The sequence below is a fragment of the Myxine glutinosa genome, chromosome 13, assembly GCF_964187855.1.
Source record: "Myxine glutinosa chromosome 13, kmMyxGlut1.1, whole genome shotgun sequence".
Classification (NCBI taxonomy): domain Eukaryota; kingdom Metazoa; phylum Chordata; class Myxini; order Myxiniformes; family Myxinidae; genus Myxine; species Myxine glutinosa.
In genome coordinates, this window is record NC_136273.1 from 99874383 (window position 1) to 99891729 (window position 17347).

Sequence of the window (17347 nt, forward strand, 5' to 3'; positions counted from 1 at the left end):
GACGTTATAGACTAATAGAGTAGGCCTAGGTTTCAGAAAGCAACAAAATCTGATTAGAAATATGAACACAGAAAGCGCCTGACTAGCCTGGGAATGAATGTTGATGATGAATGCGTGTTCGTACACCTCCACACACCTGCTACAGTGGGACTCTGCTATGCAAGGGGATTCATCTTGGAAGAAGCTGCTGTATGTACGGAGGCCGGAACTTCTGTCCTTTCACTTGAATTCCATCCATGACGAACTTCCATCACCTGCTTAATTTGTGACCGTGGGTCAAATCCACCTTGACATTCCAATTATGTTATCACTGACTTTTGATGATCTTTTATGCTTTTAATGGCTGGAACTTTTTACAATGTATAATGTACAACAGGTGCCATAACAAAACACAGAGCTGTTGTAACTAGGCTAATGCCATATAGAGAGGAAGTTGATGAAAGAGATGAATTCTATATTTTCTGCACACCGACTTTGCTCGTTCCCATCCCCTACTGCACAGATGATGGTCTTGTTTTTGTCCCCCGTCGCACAGCGGAGCGAAAGGGGGACTATGGTTTCCCCCTCCGTCCGTGTGTCCGTCCGTCCGTCCGTGCGTGTTTGCGTGCGTAAGCGAAGGACCGCATTCGAATTTGGTGTGTGGGTGCAACCCACGTCAAAATCCAAGATGACCGCCGCCATGTATGTCTGAACCTTGAGATGAATATCTTGAAAATTAAGCGAAGTACCAACTTCTAATTTGGTGTGTGGGTGTATCTCGGCATAAGGAAGAACGCTGTTTGAAATTGGGTCGCCACGCCAAAATCCAAGATGGCCGCCACCATATATATGTCTGAACCTTGTGAGCTAAATATCTCGAAAAATAAGCGAAGTACCAACTTCTAATTTGGTGTGTGGGTGTATCTCGGCATAAGGAAGAACGCTATTGTAAATTGGGTCGCCACGTCAAATTCCAAGATGGCCGCCACCATATATATGTCTGAACCTTGTGAGCTAAATATCTCGGAAAAATAAGCGGAGTACCAACTCATAATTTGGTGTTTGGGTGTATGTCGGCATAAGGAAGAACGCTAATGTAAATTGGGTCGCCACGTCAAATTCCAAGATGGCCGCCACCATATATATGTCTGAACCTTGTGAGCTAAATATCTCGAAAAATAAGCGAAGTACCAACTTATAATCTGGTGTGTGGGTGTATCTAGGCACAAGGAAGAACGCTATTGAAAATTGGGTCGCCACGTCAAAATACAAGATGGCCGCCGCCATGTATGTCTGAACGTTGTGAGGTAAATATCTCGAAAAATAAGCGAAGTACCAACTTCTAATATGGTGTGTGGGTGTATCTCGGCATAAGGAAGAACGCTATTGAAAATTGGGTCGCCACGTCAAAATCCAAAATGGCCGCCACCATATATATATATATATATATGTCTGAACCTTGTGAGCGAAATATCTTGAAAAATAAGCGAACTATTAACTTCTAATCTGGTGTGTGGGTGTATCTCGGCATAAGGAAGAACGCTATTGAAAATTGGGTCGCCACGTCAAAATCCAAAATGGCCGCCACCATATATATATATATATATATATATATATATATATATGTCTGAACCTTGTGAGCGAAATATCTTGAAAAATAAACGAACTATTAACTTCTAATCTGGTGTGTGGGTGTATCTACGCATAAGGAAGAACCCTATTGAAAATTGGGTCGCCACATCAAAATCCAAGAAGGCCGCCTTGCGTTTTCCACTTTGTCAACTCGCATCACTTCACCGACCGGGGACCTAGGCGTAACGCTTGTTTTTTTTACACCACCGTATTTAACATGCTACATTAGTTATTTGTGCCTGCTGTTTGTGTTTGTGTCCTTTATGACATCCTTAAAAACAGTACGTTTCCTGTTCAGAATGATTTTCAGTTTTGTTTGACGACCAGACAGGCTGAAAATAAACATTTTTTGTTTGACTGCCAGTAAAAAAATAAATCTCACTCCTGTCTGCACATGCGTGATCCATACTAATTCGGAGAAAAAGTACTGCTAAACTACAGGTTAGTTTTCTGAATCATGTTCCGATTCGTGTTCCATAACATGCTGTTTAATTAAGTTGGTCCTCCATCATATACTGACGTTTGTGGATGGACGGACAGACAGAAGTGAAGCAAGTGCGTAATCCTGATTTTGGCTTCGTGTGCGTGGGGTAATAAATGTCATATTTTGGAAATGGCAAATGAACAAACTGGATTATGAACACAGACCAAGCATGTTCCCTCAACAAATAGTTGAAACTGCTAAGAGATCAGATATAATTATCTACTGTGGAAAATCAAAGGAATTCCTCGTTATAAAACTGACTTTGCCAATGGAAGAAAATCTGGTCAATGGTCATGTCAGAAAGAAATGAAAATATCAACATACGATTATTCAATGTTAGGGCAATGGCTGGTACGTACATCACTTTCCTATTGAATTTGGCAGCAGAGTATTATGTGACACATCACTAAGGTAATCCACCAATGGAATTCCTACCATGGACATTGGACAATAATGCTGCAAAGAAAGGGTGATGGTTAAGTGATGATGGCATAACTTTTTTTCTTTTTCTTTTTTTTCTCTTTTTTTCTTCTTTTTTTTTTTGAAATTCCAACTTCTTTCCTGGAAGTCCTTGCAGTGTTGATATGTTTGAAACCTCTACCACCTCCCCCCAAGCCCTCCCCCTCCCACATTTCTCTCGGTGTCTTGCTCTCAAATGTTGTGTTTGTGTCCGTCCCCCTCTCTCCCCATCCAGTGTTCCGCTCCCCTTATTTTGTGCTTTATGTGTCGGTTGACTTTTTGTGTGATTAATGTTAGCTCTTTCACGAGCCTCGATCTTGTATACAAAAAATAAAAAAATAAAAAATGGTTAGGATCCCTTGAAACTGGATGATCCACCAAAATCTGGCCCAAAGTCCAGAGACCTCGGAGAATAAATCGAATTGGATGACTATAATGTAGAGACCTGCAAAATGACTTTACTGCAACCAAAATGACTTTGGCCCCATCCAGATACAAAATCCAATCGATTCATCCTTGTCACACACCCAACCTGTCCACTAACTTTCATATGAATCCGTCCATAACTTTTTGAGATATCCTGGTCACAGACAAACAAAATGACCTAGTTACTTTTCATTATTACTTCAGGAGTGCTCATCTTCATCGAGATTAATTAAAGATCCAAAGATGACTGTGCTCTGGTGTTATCACCAATGACCTAATCCTTCATTCTTCTCAATATTCATCAAGGCATTACTCATGTTAGACAGTGTTGATATCATGGATTGTTTGACTCGTAACATATTGATCATTGAATTCAATTATTCTTTCCATTTTTTTTGCAGTTCCAGTTTCCATGGATGTTGTGTTCCACTCATGCTGTGCTTGCTCTTTGCTCTCAGGGGGTATTGCTTTGAACCCATCATATTATGGCAGGCCTGGCCATACACATACCATGATTCATGAAGTGGGGCATGCTCTCGGCTTGTACCACGTATTCCGTGGACTCTCCGAGATAGAGTCGTGTGATGACCCGTGCCTGGAGGTTGAGCCTTCCATGGAGACCGGAGATCTTTGCGAAGACACACCACCGGTGCGCAAGCACAAACTCTGCTCAGACCCTGATCCTGGAAACATCAGCTGCGGTTTACCTCATTTAGAAAATACACCATTCAACAACTTTATGAGTTATGCTGGTTAGTCATCCCAAATTTCTTGTTTACCTGAACACCATGTTGTAGTTGTCTGTTCAGTTACGTGGTTTGTACTTGGGTATCTGTAATACATGATGCTTGTTGAGCAACAATTCCTTGAGGATAAATTGTAAAAAAGGGAAAGTTTAGTTTTTAATCCAGTGTCGGTGAGGTGGGAATATATGCATTGAGAACTTTCATTTCATTATTCTTGAGAGAATTGACACGGTGTTTCCTTCAGCTTCTTCCTACCTTTCATTTAGGGGAGATGCATAATCTGAAATGGCCGAATGGATTATTTTGATAGGTGATACTGAAATACCCAAATTTATATTAATGTTTTCTTTGTTGCTGCCCCAGATGGAAAATGCCCGGACAGGTTTACGCCTAATCAGGTTGCGCGCATGCACTGCTACCTGGACCTTGTGTACCTATCATGGCGCGGCGACCACAGTTCAGCACCAGTGCCGCTCCCTCCATGGGTTGTTGCTCAAGATGCATTCCAAGTCACCCTTGAGTGGTTACCTGCACTCTCTGACTCTCTGTACCACAGGTATTTCCATGGTCCAAACGTTAAATGTTAGCCGTGTTGCTTGGCTATCACTGATATCCTAACTTGTTCATTGATTGTGGCATTGCTTTTCTTCCATCAGTATTCCTTATCATTCCTTAGAAATGGTGAGTGTTTAGGTAGATGTAAAACTGGGGGGTGGGGTAAGATTAACAAGCCCTGTTGGATAATTATTATTATTTCGTATGCAGCCTGTGGCTGTCTCTTCTTCTTCTCCTTCTTCTTCTTTAATGGCCACCATTAACCCACCTTTCTTGTGGGGTCAGCTGGGGGAGGCTTGGGCCAAGTTTTTACGATCTGGCTGGCCAGGCCTGATTATAATCGACTAGTTAGGGCAGAAATTTGGAATTTGGCCATGGTGCCCGGCAATAGCTTGCCTACTCTTTGTGAAGGATACCATGGGATCTTTAATGTACACCAACGAATGCTTGCAAATGGGACGCCCATTTAACGTCCATCCAAGTGACGACATGCATTGATGAATAACCCTGCCTGTGAAACACCGGGATGACAATTTTATAGATGGGTCTGGATTCAAACCCAGGCTAGACAGCTTAGACGTGAGTGTGTGTACCTCTTGGCCACCTTGCCATGGTGTGGGGATTCATCATTTATTAGCCTCTGAAAACACATTTCAAATCTCTCTTGAACTAGTCGTTCACGTGTCCAGTTCCTTAACTAATTATATTCATCCAAGTCATTTCGCCTCCCTAACTCAGGGGATGTCCGCACAGAGAACCGAGCTGCGTTATCACCATGGAAGCTTGTTGGGATCGAAGCTTTTAGAGCACTCGCCCAAGTGGCTTAAACACTCAAGCAGGCACTCCAACGAAAACGGTACACCCATTGCTTACCTGAATATGGAGGAGGGATCTTCTTCTTCTTCTCTAAATAAAAAAGTTTTGTGGCATTTTCAGAGCCACGAGGCTCTTTATATGCCGCATGCCCAGACATAACAGCGGTGAACAAAGGAGCCTTCACGTAATGCATAATATTACGTATGTGGATTTCCCGCTCTCTTTTAAAAAATCTCAGAACCACCTTGCAGAGTCGGGAATACTGCTGGTTCAAATGACCAAAAATGTTTGGCAGATCCAACACGCCAATCCCCACCTATTTAATACTTTGAAATAGACGCAATCTGAGTCCGTCATATAGAGGGAATTTTAAAAGCAGATGGTTCAAATCTTCTGGTTTCCTACAAGTATCGCAGGTGGCATTGAATGACACCATACGCTATGGATGGATGAATTAAGATGACAGAGCAGGTGTGATGACAGCCTTTCTTAAATAAATATGCTTCTATGATTAATTATAAGAATTGGTGGTTTCTTAAAATTTCCAGATTTAGCAGATTATTTTCAGGTCTTCGCAGGTTTTCGCTCTTTCACGAGCCTCGATCTTGTATACAAAAAACAAACAAAAAAAAAAAGGTCCTCAAATCAGACATATTTTGAATATATACTTTAATTAGTTCGTGAGAGGCCATTTTGGAAAATCGCATCATATAATGCATAAAATCACTCCAAGCTCTTAATTAAAAAAAAACAAACTATATCGCCTACAAAAGCGATGTAGACAGCGATTTGTAGGTATGAAAATCAGACATTCGATGATGTGAGTGAGGAAAGTGAAAAAAATACATTTTGAGCGATTAATCATGCAGAAACTGTCGCGGCCTGTTCCAACTCAAGGCATTTTTGAGCAGGCCGAAACAAAGCTTAAGACCCTATGAGGGATAATGGGCTGATCAAGGATAAAGACTGTTTTTGTTTTAATTTAATAGGCTTGTTAATTATCTTAAAAAAGCATGTTTAGACACACCCAAACACCCAGGTTTCATTCATGCACTCCCTTGGAGATCCCTCAGTATGCATGCAAATTTTCGGGCCGCTAGGTTTGATGGTTTTGGTGTTATGGATGAGACACACACACTGACTGAATGACTGACTGACACACATTGTCTTTTATTTTTTTAGGCGTAGATGTTGCTGGAGCAATGGCGCTCAAGATTTTTGAAGAAGATCTGGGCTTTCACTGCTCATAATAGCAAATTGAGTCTATTAATTTATCTAATATCCAGATCAATGAACTTTAGATCTCCGTAGCGCCACATCATATATGACTGAAGCTTTCCTCATTATAGAATGTGTACAAGATTAGATTCACTCACGATTAACTCGTTTTTTTGTAAACTTTACCAACAATCAACACTCAAAAGAACATCCTCTGCCCTCCCTAACCCTCCAGGTTGCGGCCATTCATTCATAATGGCAATCCTCATTATTCTTTATCCTCCACAAGCCTAAGTTTTCTGATCAACTCACCCACTTTGTCCCTCTTTTTCATGATCTGTTGAATCATGTCCATGCGTGTATTCTTTCTTGTTCGTTTCTTCAGTGTTTTAACCCTTTAAGGACCAAGGGACTCGTATGTCCCAAAACTTTAAAGTGGTGTATTTCAGATATTTTCCCTGCAGTTTTAAATTACTTTATAGTTTTACATTGCCAACATTGTAGCTAACACTGAGTAAGAGCTTTTGTCGTTTCGATCATTTTTTGGGGTTTTAAGAAAAAGCATCTTTTTCATCATGAATACTCTTGAATTTAAATAAAAAAATTGAAAGTTAGAAAAACTAATAATAAAATTGAACTTGTATCTCAAAATTTACCTTCAAGATGTGTGTGGCCCTTAAAGGGTTAAAATTGCAGTTAATCATATAATCTTGCATCTCCCACAAAGACCTGTAGACATTTATCATCGTCACTAATTGCACCCCTTCTGTCTGCAATGCGAAAATTACAGGTCACTATAGTGTTTGTTGATCACTTGCGCACTTGTCTCCTTTCAATCCAGTCTATATATTTTTTAAACTGCCACTCCTGTACTATCCAGTTCTTATATAAACCTTGATCTGACAACTATTGGGGATGCCTCTTCTTGGTGATTGTACCCCCGCACCCCCCCCCCCCTCCCGCGCAAGTTGGGGGCCAAATGCAAGTTGGGGGCCAAATCTTCCCCACTCTTCCCTACTGCCACTGCCTGGATTCATCAGGGTAGTGCAGTCACGGCCAGAGTGCCGATTGGTTCCCATGGACCGGCCCTTTCCCACTTGTCTCTGTCTATTATATCTCTCTCTCCTTTCTCCCTCTCTCTCTCTCTCTCCCTCTCTCTCTCTCCCTCTCCCTACCTCTCTAGCTCCCTCCCTCTCTCTCTCTCTCCCTCTCCCTACCTCTCTCTCTCTCTCTCTCCCTCTCCCTACCTCTCTCTCTCTCTCCCTCTCCCTACCTCTCTAGTTCTCTCTCTCTCTCTTTCTCTCTCTCCCTCCCTCTCTCTCTCTCTCTCCCTACCTCTCGAGCTCTCTCTCTTTCTCTCTCTCTCTCTCTCTCTCTCTCCCTACCTCTCTAGCTCTCTCTATCTCTATCTCCCTCTCCCTACCTCTCTAGCTCTCTCTCTCTCCCTCTCCCTACCTCTCTAGCTCTCTATCTCTCCCTCTCCCTACCTCTCTAGCTCTCTCTCTCCCTCTCCCTACCTCTCTAGCTCTCTATCTCTCCCTCTCCCTACCTCTCTCTCTCCCTCTCCCTACCTCTCTAGCTCTCTATCTCTCCCTACCTCTCTAGCTCTCTCTCCCTCTCCCTACCTCTCTAGCTCTCTCGCTCTCTCTCTATCTCTCCCTCTCCCTACCTCTCTAGCTCTCTCTCGCTCTCTCTCTCTCTCTCTCTCCCTCTCTCCCTACCTCTCTAGCTCTCTCTCTCCCTCTCCCTACCTCTTTCTCTCTCTCTCTCTCTCTCCCCTCTATCTCTCTCTCTCCCTACCTCTCTCTCTCTCTCTCTCTCCCTCTCCCTACCTCTCTCGCTCTCTCTCTCTCTCTCTCTCTCTCTCTCTCTCTCTCTCCCTACCTCTCTAGCTCTCTCTCTTTCTCTCTCTCTCTCTCCCTACCTCTCTAGCTCTCTCTCTTTCTCTCTCTCTCTCTACCTCTCCCTACCTCTCTAGCTCTCTCTCTCTCTTTCTCTAACTCTGTCATGGCCCTGACTTCGTGAAGATGGGGGTAGACCATCCTGGATGTGGGAGTGGGGGGGAGGTGGGGATCTCTGGGTCACTCCTGGGAGATCGATTGGCCCTCCCCATTCCGCAGGCTCGTTTGCCGGCGTTTACATCAACAACCTTGATCTTTATAAAAAATATTTCGGAGTGATGTTAAAAATGGAAATGCGATTGTTACAAACAAGATGATGCCCTGTAGCTCACCCTGGCCTACCATCTAAAATCACGGCACATGAGACGACCTTGACCATTTTGGCCCCAAGCTGACTTTTCTTCAATCTACATTTTGAGAACAGGTTTCTGTTTTTTCAGTGTAGTGAAGAATATAAGTCAATCACCGATGTGGCTTCAAATCCCATGCTTAACATTGGAGTAGTTGGTAAAGATTGTTGCTTACGTTCCTGACCCTGTAGTTGGAGGTTTTCATGATCATAATTGACATTGCTCATCAGAAGAAAGGGTTCTGCCAAGTTTAAGGAAAACGATCCCATAAACAGTGTTGAAGAGATATTTTTATGACTAACCTGGACATATGGATGGAGTGACAGACAAACTAATAGTTGATGCACACAATGTATGATGGAATAAGCTCATGTATGATGTATAATGGAATACAGCAACAACAACAACAACATGCATTTTAAGGCCATTTTCCCTGCTAGAGCGGGGGTTAGCCTTGCGGTCCCCATGACGATCTTCTCCATTTTGCCCTATTTTCTGCATCTCCCGTTGTTAACCGCCTTGCCCGCATTTCTTCTTCCACCATCTTTAGCCAAGTCTTTCTCGGTCTTCCCCATCCTCTACCTCCTTGTACATTCATTTCTATCACTCTTCTCAACCAGTCACTTTCATCCTTCCTCAACACATGACCAAACCATCTCAAACTGTTTCCCTTCACAGCATCAATCACAGGCTCTATTCCCATCATCTTTCGCAATCCATCATTTGTCTTCGTCTCTCTCAACGATACTCCGCACATCCGTCAAACCATTCGCATTTCCACCCTTTCCAGCCTTCGTTGCTGCTCTACGTTCATTACCCATGTCTCACTCCCATAAATCATAACACTTCTCACACATGCAGCATACACCTTTCCCTTCAGCTTCAACGACACTCCCCTCCTCATCAGCACGCCACTCAGTTCCCGAAACTTCTGCCATGCACATCTCACTCGAGCAACCGTTGCAGAGTCTGATCCACCTTCTCCATTCAGCATGTCTCCGAGGTAACAAAATGTTTTCACACCTTCCAGCTTCACACCGTCTCCAAGATCCAACTCAACATTTCCTCCATCTGCAGCTCCCTCTGTGCACACCTTACATTTGAATGTAGCTGCCACACTGGTAAATGACCCTCTCATACCGCTACATTTTTGATGAACCCACTCAGCGCACATTGTACATTGAATGGAGTTCACTCCGACACCCTTCCTGCACACCCTTCCTCCATGTATAATGGAATGTATGATGGAATAAGCTCATGTATGATGTAAAATGGAATGTATGATGGAATAAGCTCATGTATGATGTATAATGGAATGTATGATGGAATAAGCTCATGTATGATGTATAATGGAATGTATGATGGAATTAGCCCCGAGGACCACAGCTTCTTGTCACTAAATTGTAAATCCGCAAATATTCCATGTGAGATGGAACGATACAACAAGGTGGCTTATTTCCTTCCGATCAGGGTCCCAGGATTGACATGTGAGAACTGTGCTGTGGATGGCTCTTTGGTGCAGTTTGCCGGCAATGCCTCGTCTAATCGTGACTGCGACCCTTCTGGCCACTGGAGTCCCCGGGAAGCAGAAGGTGACAATTCAGTGCATGTATTGAGGGTTTCTACTTGTAACTGTTATCTACATATGTATGCTTTCATTGCTAAAATGACCTCAGTAACTGCAATTCTCCATGATAGTGGGGCTGGAAGGGTAGCTCAGAGGCAGCACATTCACCTTTGAGCCGTCTATTCTGGGGTTCATTCCCAACTGGACTATAAATCATCGACCTGGTGATTTGCCGGCAGGACATTGATTGCATCGATGACTGCACCATCCATTGAATGGGACATTAATCTGGGAACCCATCTGCCAGCGTTGCTTGCTCGTGGATGCTAAAGTTTCCATTGTGTCTTTTTTCAGAGTAAGTGACTGTCAACAGCCGATGACCACTTGCAGAGCATTACATGCCCAGAGGGACCACAGTCAACAGTGCATTATACTACTACCTCCTTAAAAATAATCTGAAACCAGCAATCAGATCAAAACGTCGTGGACTACTCACTACCGGTGTTTTGCTGCAGCATGACAATGTTCGTCCCCAAACTGCCCGCGCTACAACTGCAACGATCGAGGACCTGCATTTTGAGTGTCTTCCCTCATCCACGCTACTCTCCAGTCGCCCCTGCGCATTACCACATCTTTGGGCCACTTAAAGAGGCGCTTGGTGGAACCACTTTCCGATCCGATGAAGAGGTCCAAGAGGCGGTGCACGAATGGCTACACAAGAAGCCAAAATATATATATATTTTTTCTGGAGGAGTCCAGGCCTAAGTAAAGCGCTGGAAAAAATGCATTGAACGCAATGGAGATTATGTTGTAAAATAACAGTTAGACACATACATGCAATGAACAAGTTGTGAAAAATATTTTAAGGTTACTTATTGACTGCCCCTCGTATAATGAGGTAAAGATGAACTGATTAGATTTTTGGGTCATGAGGTCAAAGGTCAGAGTTCATGTTAGGTAAAAATACTGTTACCGTGATAACTTGTGAACCAGCGATGGGATTCTGACTAAATTTGGTACAGTTATGTAGAATGATGTGAAGATGAACTGATTAGATTTTGGGGTCAAGAGGTCAAAGGTCAAATTCTGCAATATGTCTGTAAGTTGAGAACAGCTGAAGTGATCTAATTCAAACTTGGTACAGGTGTATATAATGATGTAAAGATTAACTGACTAGATTTTTGGGTCATGAGGTCAAAGGTCAGAGTTCATGTTAGGTAAAAATACTGTTACCGCGATAACCTGTGAACCAGCGATGGGATTCTGACTAAATTTGGTACACTTATGTAGAATGATGTGAAGATGAACTGATTAGATTTTGGGGTCAAGAGGTCAAAGGTCATATTCTGCAATATGTCTATAAGTTGAGAACAGCTGAAGTGATCCAATTCAAACTTGGTACAGGTATGTATAATGATGTACAGATTAACTCATTAGAATTTGGGGCCAAGAGGTCAGAGGTCAAAGTCAGGTTATAGACCTATTACGGAGAACGGCTTAAGTGATCTAATTCAAACTTGGTACAGGTATGTATAATGATGTAAAGTTTAACTCATTAGACTTTGGGGTCAAGAAGTCAAACGTCAGAGGTCATGTTGGTACAGGTATGTATAATGATGTAAAGTTTAACTCATTAGACTTTGGGGTCAAGAAGTCAAACGTCAGAGGTCATGTCAGGTAAAAATGCGATAAATTGAGAAGAGCTGAATGGATTTAAAGCAAACTTGGTACAGGTATTGTAAGGATGTAATATTCTGGGCGGATGGATATCGGTCAACATCTTGACGTCGACGAGTGTCTTTCTAGTTATTAATTCATTAAACCAGAAGTGTCATTAGTGTTTACAGGAAGGCGAATATTATAAATGGAAGGCCTGTGTATTGATTTGTGTGGTGGTGAATTGCTGTGTACATTTTGTGGTTAGGTTGAGGTAGGACAGGTTAGGTGTCATTACGTGTGGTTAGGTGTGGTTATTTGTTAGATGGAGTTAGGTTTGGTATGTGTGTATGTTATGCATGATTTGTTTATTTGTCCTGCATCTCTCCTTTCTTTCCTTGTCGTTTTTTAAAATCTATGTAGGGGTGAATTTTCTAAATAGTTTTTGTAGGGTTCACCTGACTGCGCCTGGATGGGTTTGAGTGTAGAGGAATAGCAGTTAAAACCTGAATGCTATCCAGGTTCCTCCTGATGACTCCAGCTTTGTCTTTTTGTGTTCCTCCTGATACTCAAGTGCTGCATTTCGTCACTTATTTGAATCTGGTTGTCATCCAATTGTGGCCTTCAATGCACTAAATACCATCAACCTACCAGGCTGTGTTTTTACCCCATAAACGATGGCTCCACCGTTTTTCTTCAATTGACTTGATGGCTAACCCCCGCTCTAGCAGGGGAAAATGGCCTTAAAACGATCATTCATTCATTTTCATTCTTGTTGATGATAAAATAACTCTGCTGTGCTCTTAGGACGGCCTGATGTGGAAACGCCCTGCAAGGTGAACCTGCATACCTGGAGCCCAGAACTCCGCCATCAGAGTGGTGACATTTCTTTACCATGCCCGCAGCCCGAGGGCTGTGTCCTTAACCTCTCCTTTACTCACCCTGTTCCTGCCACGACTCTCACCATTTGGGTGACCTTCATAAGCACCCGCGTGGGTCCTCCTCTGAACAACGTGGTCTTGTTACTCGCCAATGGTTCACGTATTGCTCTTGGACCTCTACGGGTTACCTGTGATGTTCCATTGACTGTGAACCTACCCAGTGGATCGATTGTGTCCAATGTAGAGCTGTACAGTTTTGATGAGAAAGTCGAGATCGATGCCGTGGCCCTAACGTCAGAGCCTGGGTGTCTGTTGTGCCAAGCTTGCCAGCCATTGGGCTTTGAGATTGAAAGGAAGCCACCATTTCACAGTGGCTCATTGGTTTCTGTACCAAAACTTCAGCTACAATATGAAGACAGGTGAACTCGCACATAGTCATGAGGTACAGTGGAGTCATTGATGGGGTAACAAAATGAAAGACATTGTTCTCCCAATTCAACAATAATTTCCTGCATGAATGGGTTTTTTTTTTTTTTTTTTTTTTTTGTATACAAGATCGAGGCTCGTGAAAGAGCGAACATTAATCACACAGAAAGACAAACAGACACATAAAACAAATAACATCGGGAGCGGTAGACAAGATGGGGAGAGAGGGGGAAGGACACAAACACAACATTTGAGAGCAGGGACCGAGAGACATGGAGACATCGAGAGATCTGTGGGAGGGAGAGGGCTTTGGGGGGGAGGCATGTGAAGGGGGGGGGGGGGGTTGGAGAGGTATAAACATGTGGACACTGCCAGGACTTCCAGGAAAGAAGTTGGAATTTCAAACAAGGTGGATCTGGGGTGAATTAGTGGGGGTAGAAAAGATCAAGGTTTTGGATGGGGGAAGATAAGAGATGGTGGTGAACAGCTGTTTTAAAGACCTGGAGGGAGGAGTGGGATTGAAGGGAGTGTGGGAGTTTGTTCCAGAGGTGGGAGAAAAGAGGAATGAAAGAGTGAAGGTGAGCAGAAAGCCGAGATTTCGGCAGTTTAACCATCAGAGGGTTGCTGGCAGATCTTGTGCGACCTGTAGGAATATTTGGGGGACAGAGCACAGAGAGAGCTGGGGGAGCAAGGCCGGAGAGGAGTCGGTAGAAGACAGAAAGACCACCTACCTGCCTGCGGTGAGTGAGTGAAAGGCCCTCAGAGGTAGCTCCATCGCGGGAGATTCCAATGATTTTGAAAGCTTTGGATTCAACAGCGTGAAGCCGGGCCAGGTGTGAGGCAGGAGCACCAGCCCATAGGGGAGAACAGTATTCCATTGAGCTGCGGATGAAAGCCTTGTATGTGGTGAGGAGCTCAGGTGTGCCGAGGAAGGACTTCGCACGACGGAGGATGCCCAGTCGGCGACTGGCTTTGGAGGCCAGCTTGGAAATGTGGTTTTCCCAAGAAAGATCATGGCAGATAGTGAGACCCAAAAGCTTGAGCGACAGAACTTATTGGAGAGGATTGTTGAGAAAGTAGATGGGAGGGTTGTCCAGTCGATCTTTTCGGAGAGACATAGTAAGAGAGTGAGATTTGTCAGGATTGAAAGACATGTTCCACTTGTTTGACCAGTCTGTGATTTTGTCCAGGTCTTCAGAGAGTGAGGAGGCTGCAGACTGCCGATCTGAGGGAAGAGGAATGGAGCGGCAGAGAGTGGAGTCATCAGCAAAGAGATAGAGACGATTTTCCAGAGAGTCGGAGAGATCATTGATAAAGACCAGAAAAAGCACAGGGCCCAGCACACTGCCTTGGGGAACTCCAGCCTGAACAGGAAGGGGAGATGAGAGAAATCCATTCAGGGCCACACGTTGACTACGACCAGAGAGGAAGTCCGCAAGCCATGCATGGAGATTTCCATGGATACCATAGGAGGAGAGTTTGGTGAGCAGAGCTGGGTGCCAGACCGTATCAAAGGCACGTGATATGTCAAGGGAGACAGCTCTGATTTCCTGTTTGGCATTGAGGACCTCCATCCATTGTTGAGACAGCAGAAGCAGCATGTCCAGAGTAGAGTGACCTGGTCTGAAACCAAATTGATGATCAGAGATCAAGCCATTGGAGAAGAGGAAAGATTTCATATCCGAAGCAATGATGGATTCCATGACTTTGCTGATAATTGTGAGCAGGCTGATTGGTCTGTAGTTGCAAGGATCTGTTTTTGCACCTTTTTTGTGTAAAGCGGTAATGTTAGCTGATTTCCAGGATGCTGGCAGATGACCTTGAGCAAAAGATAGGGTGAAAAGAACAGAGAGAGGGTGAGATAGAGCGGCAGAGCAGGATTTTAGGACCCGTGGGCTGATGCCGTCTGGTCCAGTTGCAGAATCAGAGTCGAGGTTTGACAAAAACTCCTCCACCTTGTCAGGAGAGAAGGACACAGAGTTCAGGAGCAGTTGGATTCGACTGGGAAAGGTGGGAACAGAGAGAGATGGGTTTGGGACTAAGGATTTTGAGGCAAACACAGAGTTGAGGCATTCGGCTTTGTCACGTGCGATGTCAACTGTGTGGTCATTTGAGGTAAGGGAGGGGATGGAGGGGGAACAAACACCAGAAACGGATTTGACCAGACACCACCAGGATTTGGAGGAAGGAGACAGGTTTGAGAGTTCATTCTTGAGTGAGGAGAGATAGTGCTTCCTGGCACTCCTGAGGGTAGACACACACTTGTTCCGAGCTTGGTGGAAGGAACTGAGATTGCCTTCAGTTGGATTAGCCTTCCAAGAGGCAAAGGCAAGTTGTTTCAGGGCAACTGCCTCCCCACAAGATTCAGTGTACCATGGACGGGAGGAAGGGTAAGACAACTGAAGGCGAGATGGGATAAATCTGTGCATGAGAGAGATCAGTTTGCTTTGGAAGAATTCCCAGGAAGAATTGATATCAGAGGCAGTGGAGATGGGAGACCAATCCAGACGATTGATGGCTGCTTGAAGACCGTCCCAGTCGGCCTGAGTGAAATGCCAGACTCGTCGACGCTGAGGAGGCTCTCTGAGAATGGCCAGAGAGATGTCCACTTTGACAAGCACATGACCAGAAGAACCGATTGGAGCAGAAGAAGAGCAGCAGACATTAGCAGGGAAGTTTGTCATAACCAAGTCTAGAAGAGAAGATACTCCATTGGCTGAGATCCGGGTCGGGAAATTGACAGATTGTGTCAATCCCAGTGAGTCACAGAAGTCCTTTGCTGAGGTGCCATGACTGGTGAGAGAGGAACCCACACCCAACCAGGTGGCATGATGACAGTTGAAGTCACCACATATGAGGAAGAGAGAGTTTGGATGAGTGGATAGAAGTTGGTCCATGTTGTCAGACAGTGAAATGTAGATGGAGTCATCACTGTTTGGGGGACGGTACAGAACACATATGAACAAAAGGTGGGAGCGGAGAGGGAGCCGTAGCCAGAGGTACTCCTGGGGGTGAGGAGGAAAGAGGGCAGTGCAAGGAGAGTGAGGAAGAGAGTTTTTGATAAAGATAGCCACCCCACCACCAGGCCGGGGCTCAGGTCTATCATACCGGAGGAGGGAGTAACCAGGAAGAGATATTAAGGAATCAGAGACATCTTGAGGGAGGAAAGTCTCTGTTAAGCAGATCAAGTCTGGATTGTCAGAAGCAACCTGTATGGAGAGATCAGTCAGGTTTGAGCGAAGGCCCCGGATGCTTGAGGTTCATACCGTTAATGAAGAGAGAGGGGGAGCATCAGGTACAGGACAGGGGAGGGGAGGAGTGGGGTAAGATGAAGGATGAGAGGGGGATGTAGGGAGAGCAGTTGATAGTGTGTCAGATATTGCAGAAGAGTTCCAAGAAAGGGAAGGATGAGGAGGATGAAAGGTTTGATGGTGAAGGGATGAGGCACAGTGAGGGGTTGTTTGAGGGGGGGCAGAGGAAAGTAGAAGGTTTGGGGGGGGGTGGAGGTATGAGATAGAAGGGAGACGAAGTGGGGAGGAGGCAGCTTGGAGGAGGAGGGGGGAGGAGGGAGAATTGGAGAGGAATGGTATGGGGGGAGAATTGAATGGGAGGGGTTGGGGGGGTTGTTTTGAAGGGGAGGAGTGAGGAGGGAGTTTAGGAGGGGAGGCGCAAGGGGGTTGTTTTGGAGGGAAGGGGCAAGGGGGAAGTTTAGAAGTGGAGGGACAAGGGGGGAGTTTAGGAGTGTAGGGGCAAGGGGGGGGATTTGGAGGGGAGGGGCAAGGGGGGAGTTTAGGAGGGGAAGGGCAAGGGAGGAGTTCAGGAGTGGAGGGGCAAGGGGGGGATTTGGAGGGGAGGGGCAAGGGGGGAGTTTAGGAGGGGAAGGGCAAGGGGGGAGTTCAGGAGTGGAGGGGCAAGGGGGGAGTTTAGGAGTGTAGGTGCAAGGGGGGGGATTTGGATGGGAGGGGCAAGAGGGGAGTTTAGAAAGTGGATGATTAATGAAAGACGAACATTGATAACAAATTGGGTTTGTTGTGATTTTCAAGTTAGCAATCCGATTCAGAACGATGGAGGAGGGATGGAATGAATGTGAATTTAGACCATGTAGTGAGGGAGACGTATAAGATATTGAATTTCTTTTTTTTGAAGTGGAGTGAGTTGGAGAGGAAATTGAGAAAAGCCTTTTAAATAGGAAGAAAAACAGCGTGTTGTGATATACCACTGAATAAAACACAGAAGGGGAAAGGTTAAACA

At 44.7% G+C, this 17347-nt stretch overlaps 1 protein-coding gene across 1 annotated transcript in view; it reads left to right on the forward strand.

Annotated features, from left to right (window-relative positions):
• Positions 1 to 17347, forward strand: part of LOC137438415 (pappalysin-1-like) — a 173759-nt gene that overhangs the window by 55169 nt on the left and 101243 nt on the right. Inside the window, exons 4-7 of the mRNA XM_078767041.1 lie at positions 3439 to 3732; positions 4090 to 4282; positions 10037 to 10158; positions 12597 to 13089. Coding sequence (XP_078623167.1) covers positions 3439 to 3732; positions 4090 to 4282; positions 10037 to 10158; positions 12597 to 13089 — 1102 coding nt within the window. The remainder of the gene's footprint in view (positions 1 to 3438; positions 3733 to 4089; positions 4283 to 10036; positions 10159 to 12596; positions 13090 to 17347) is intronic.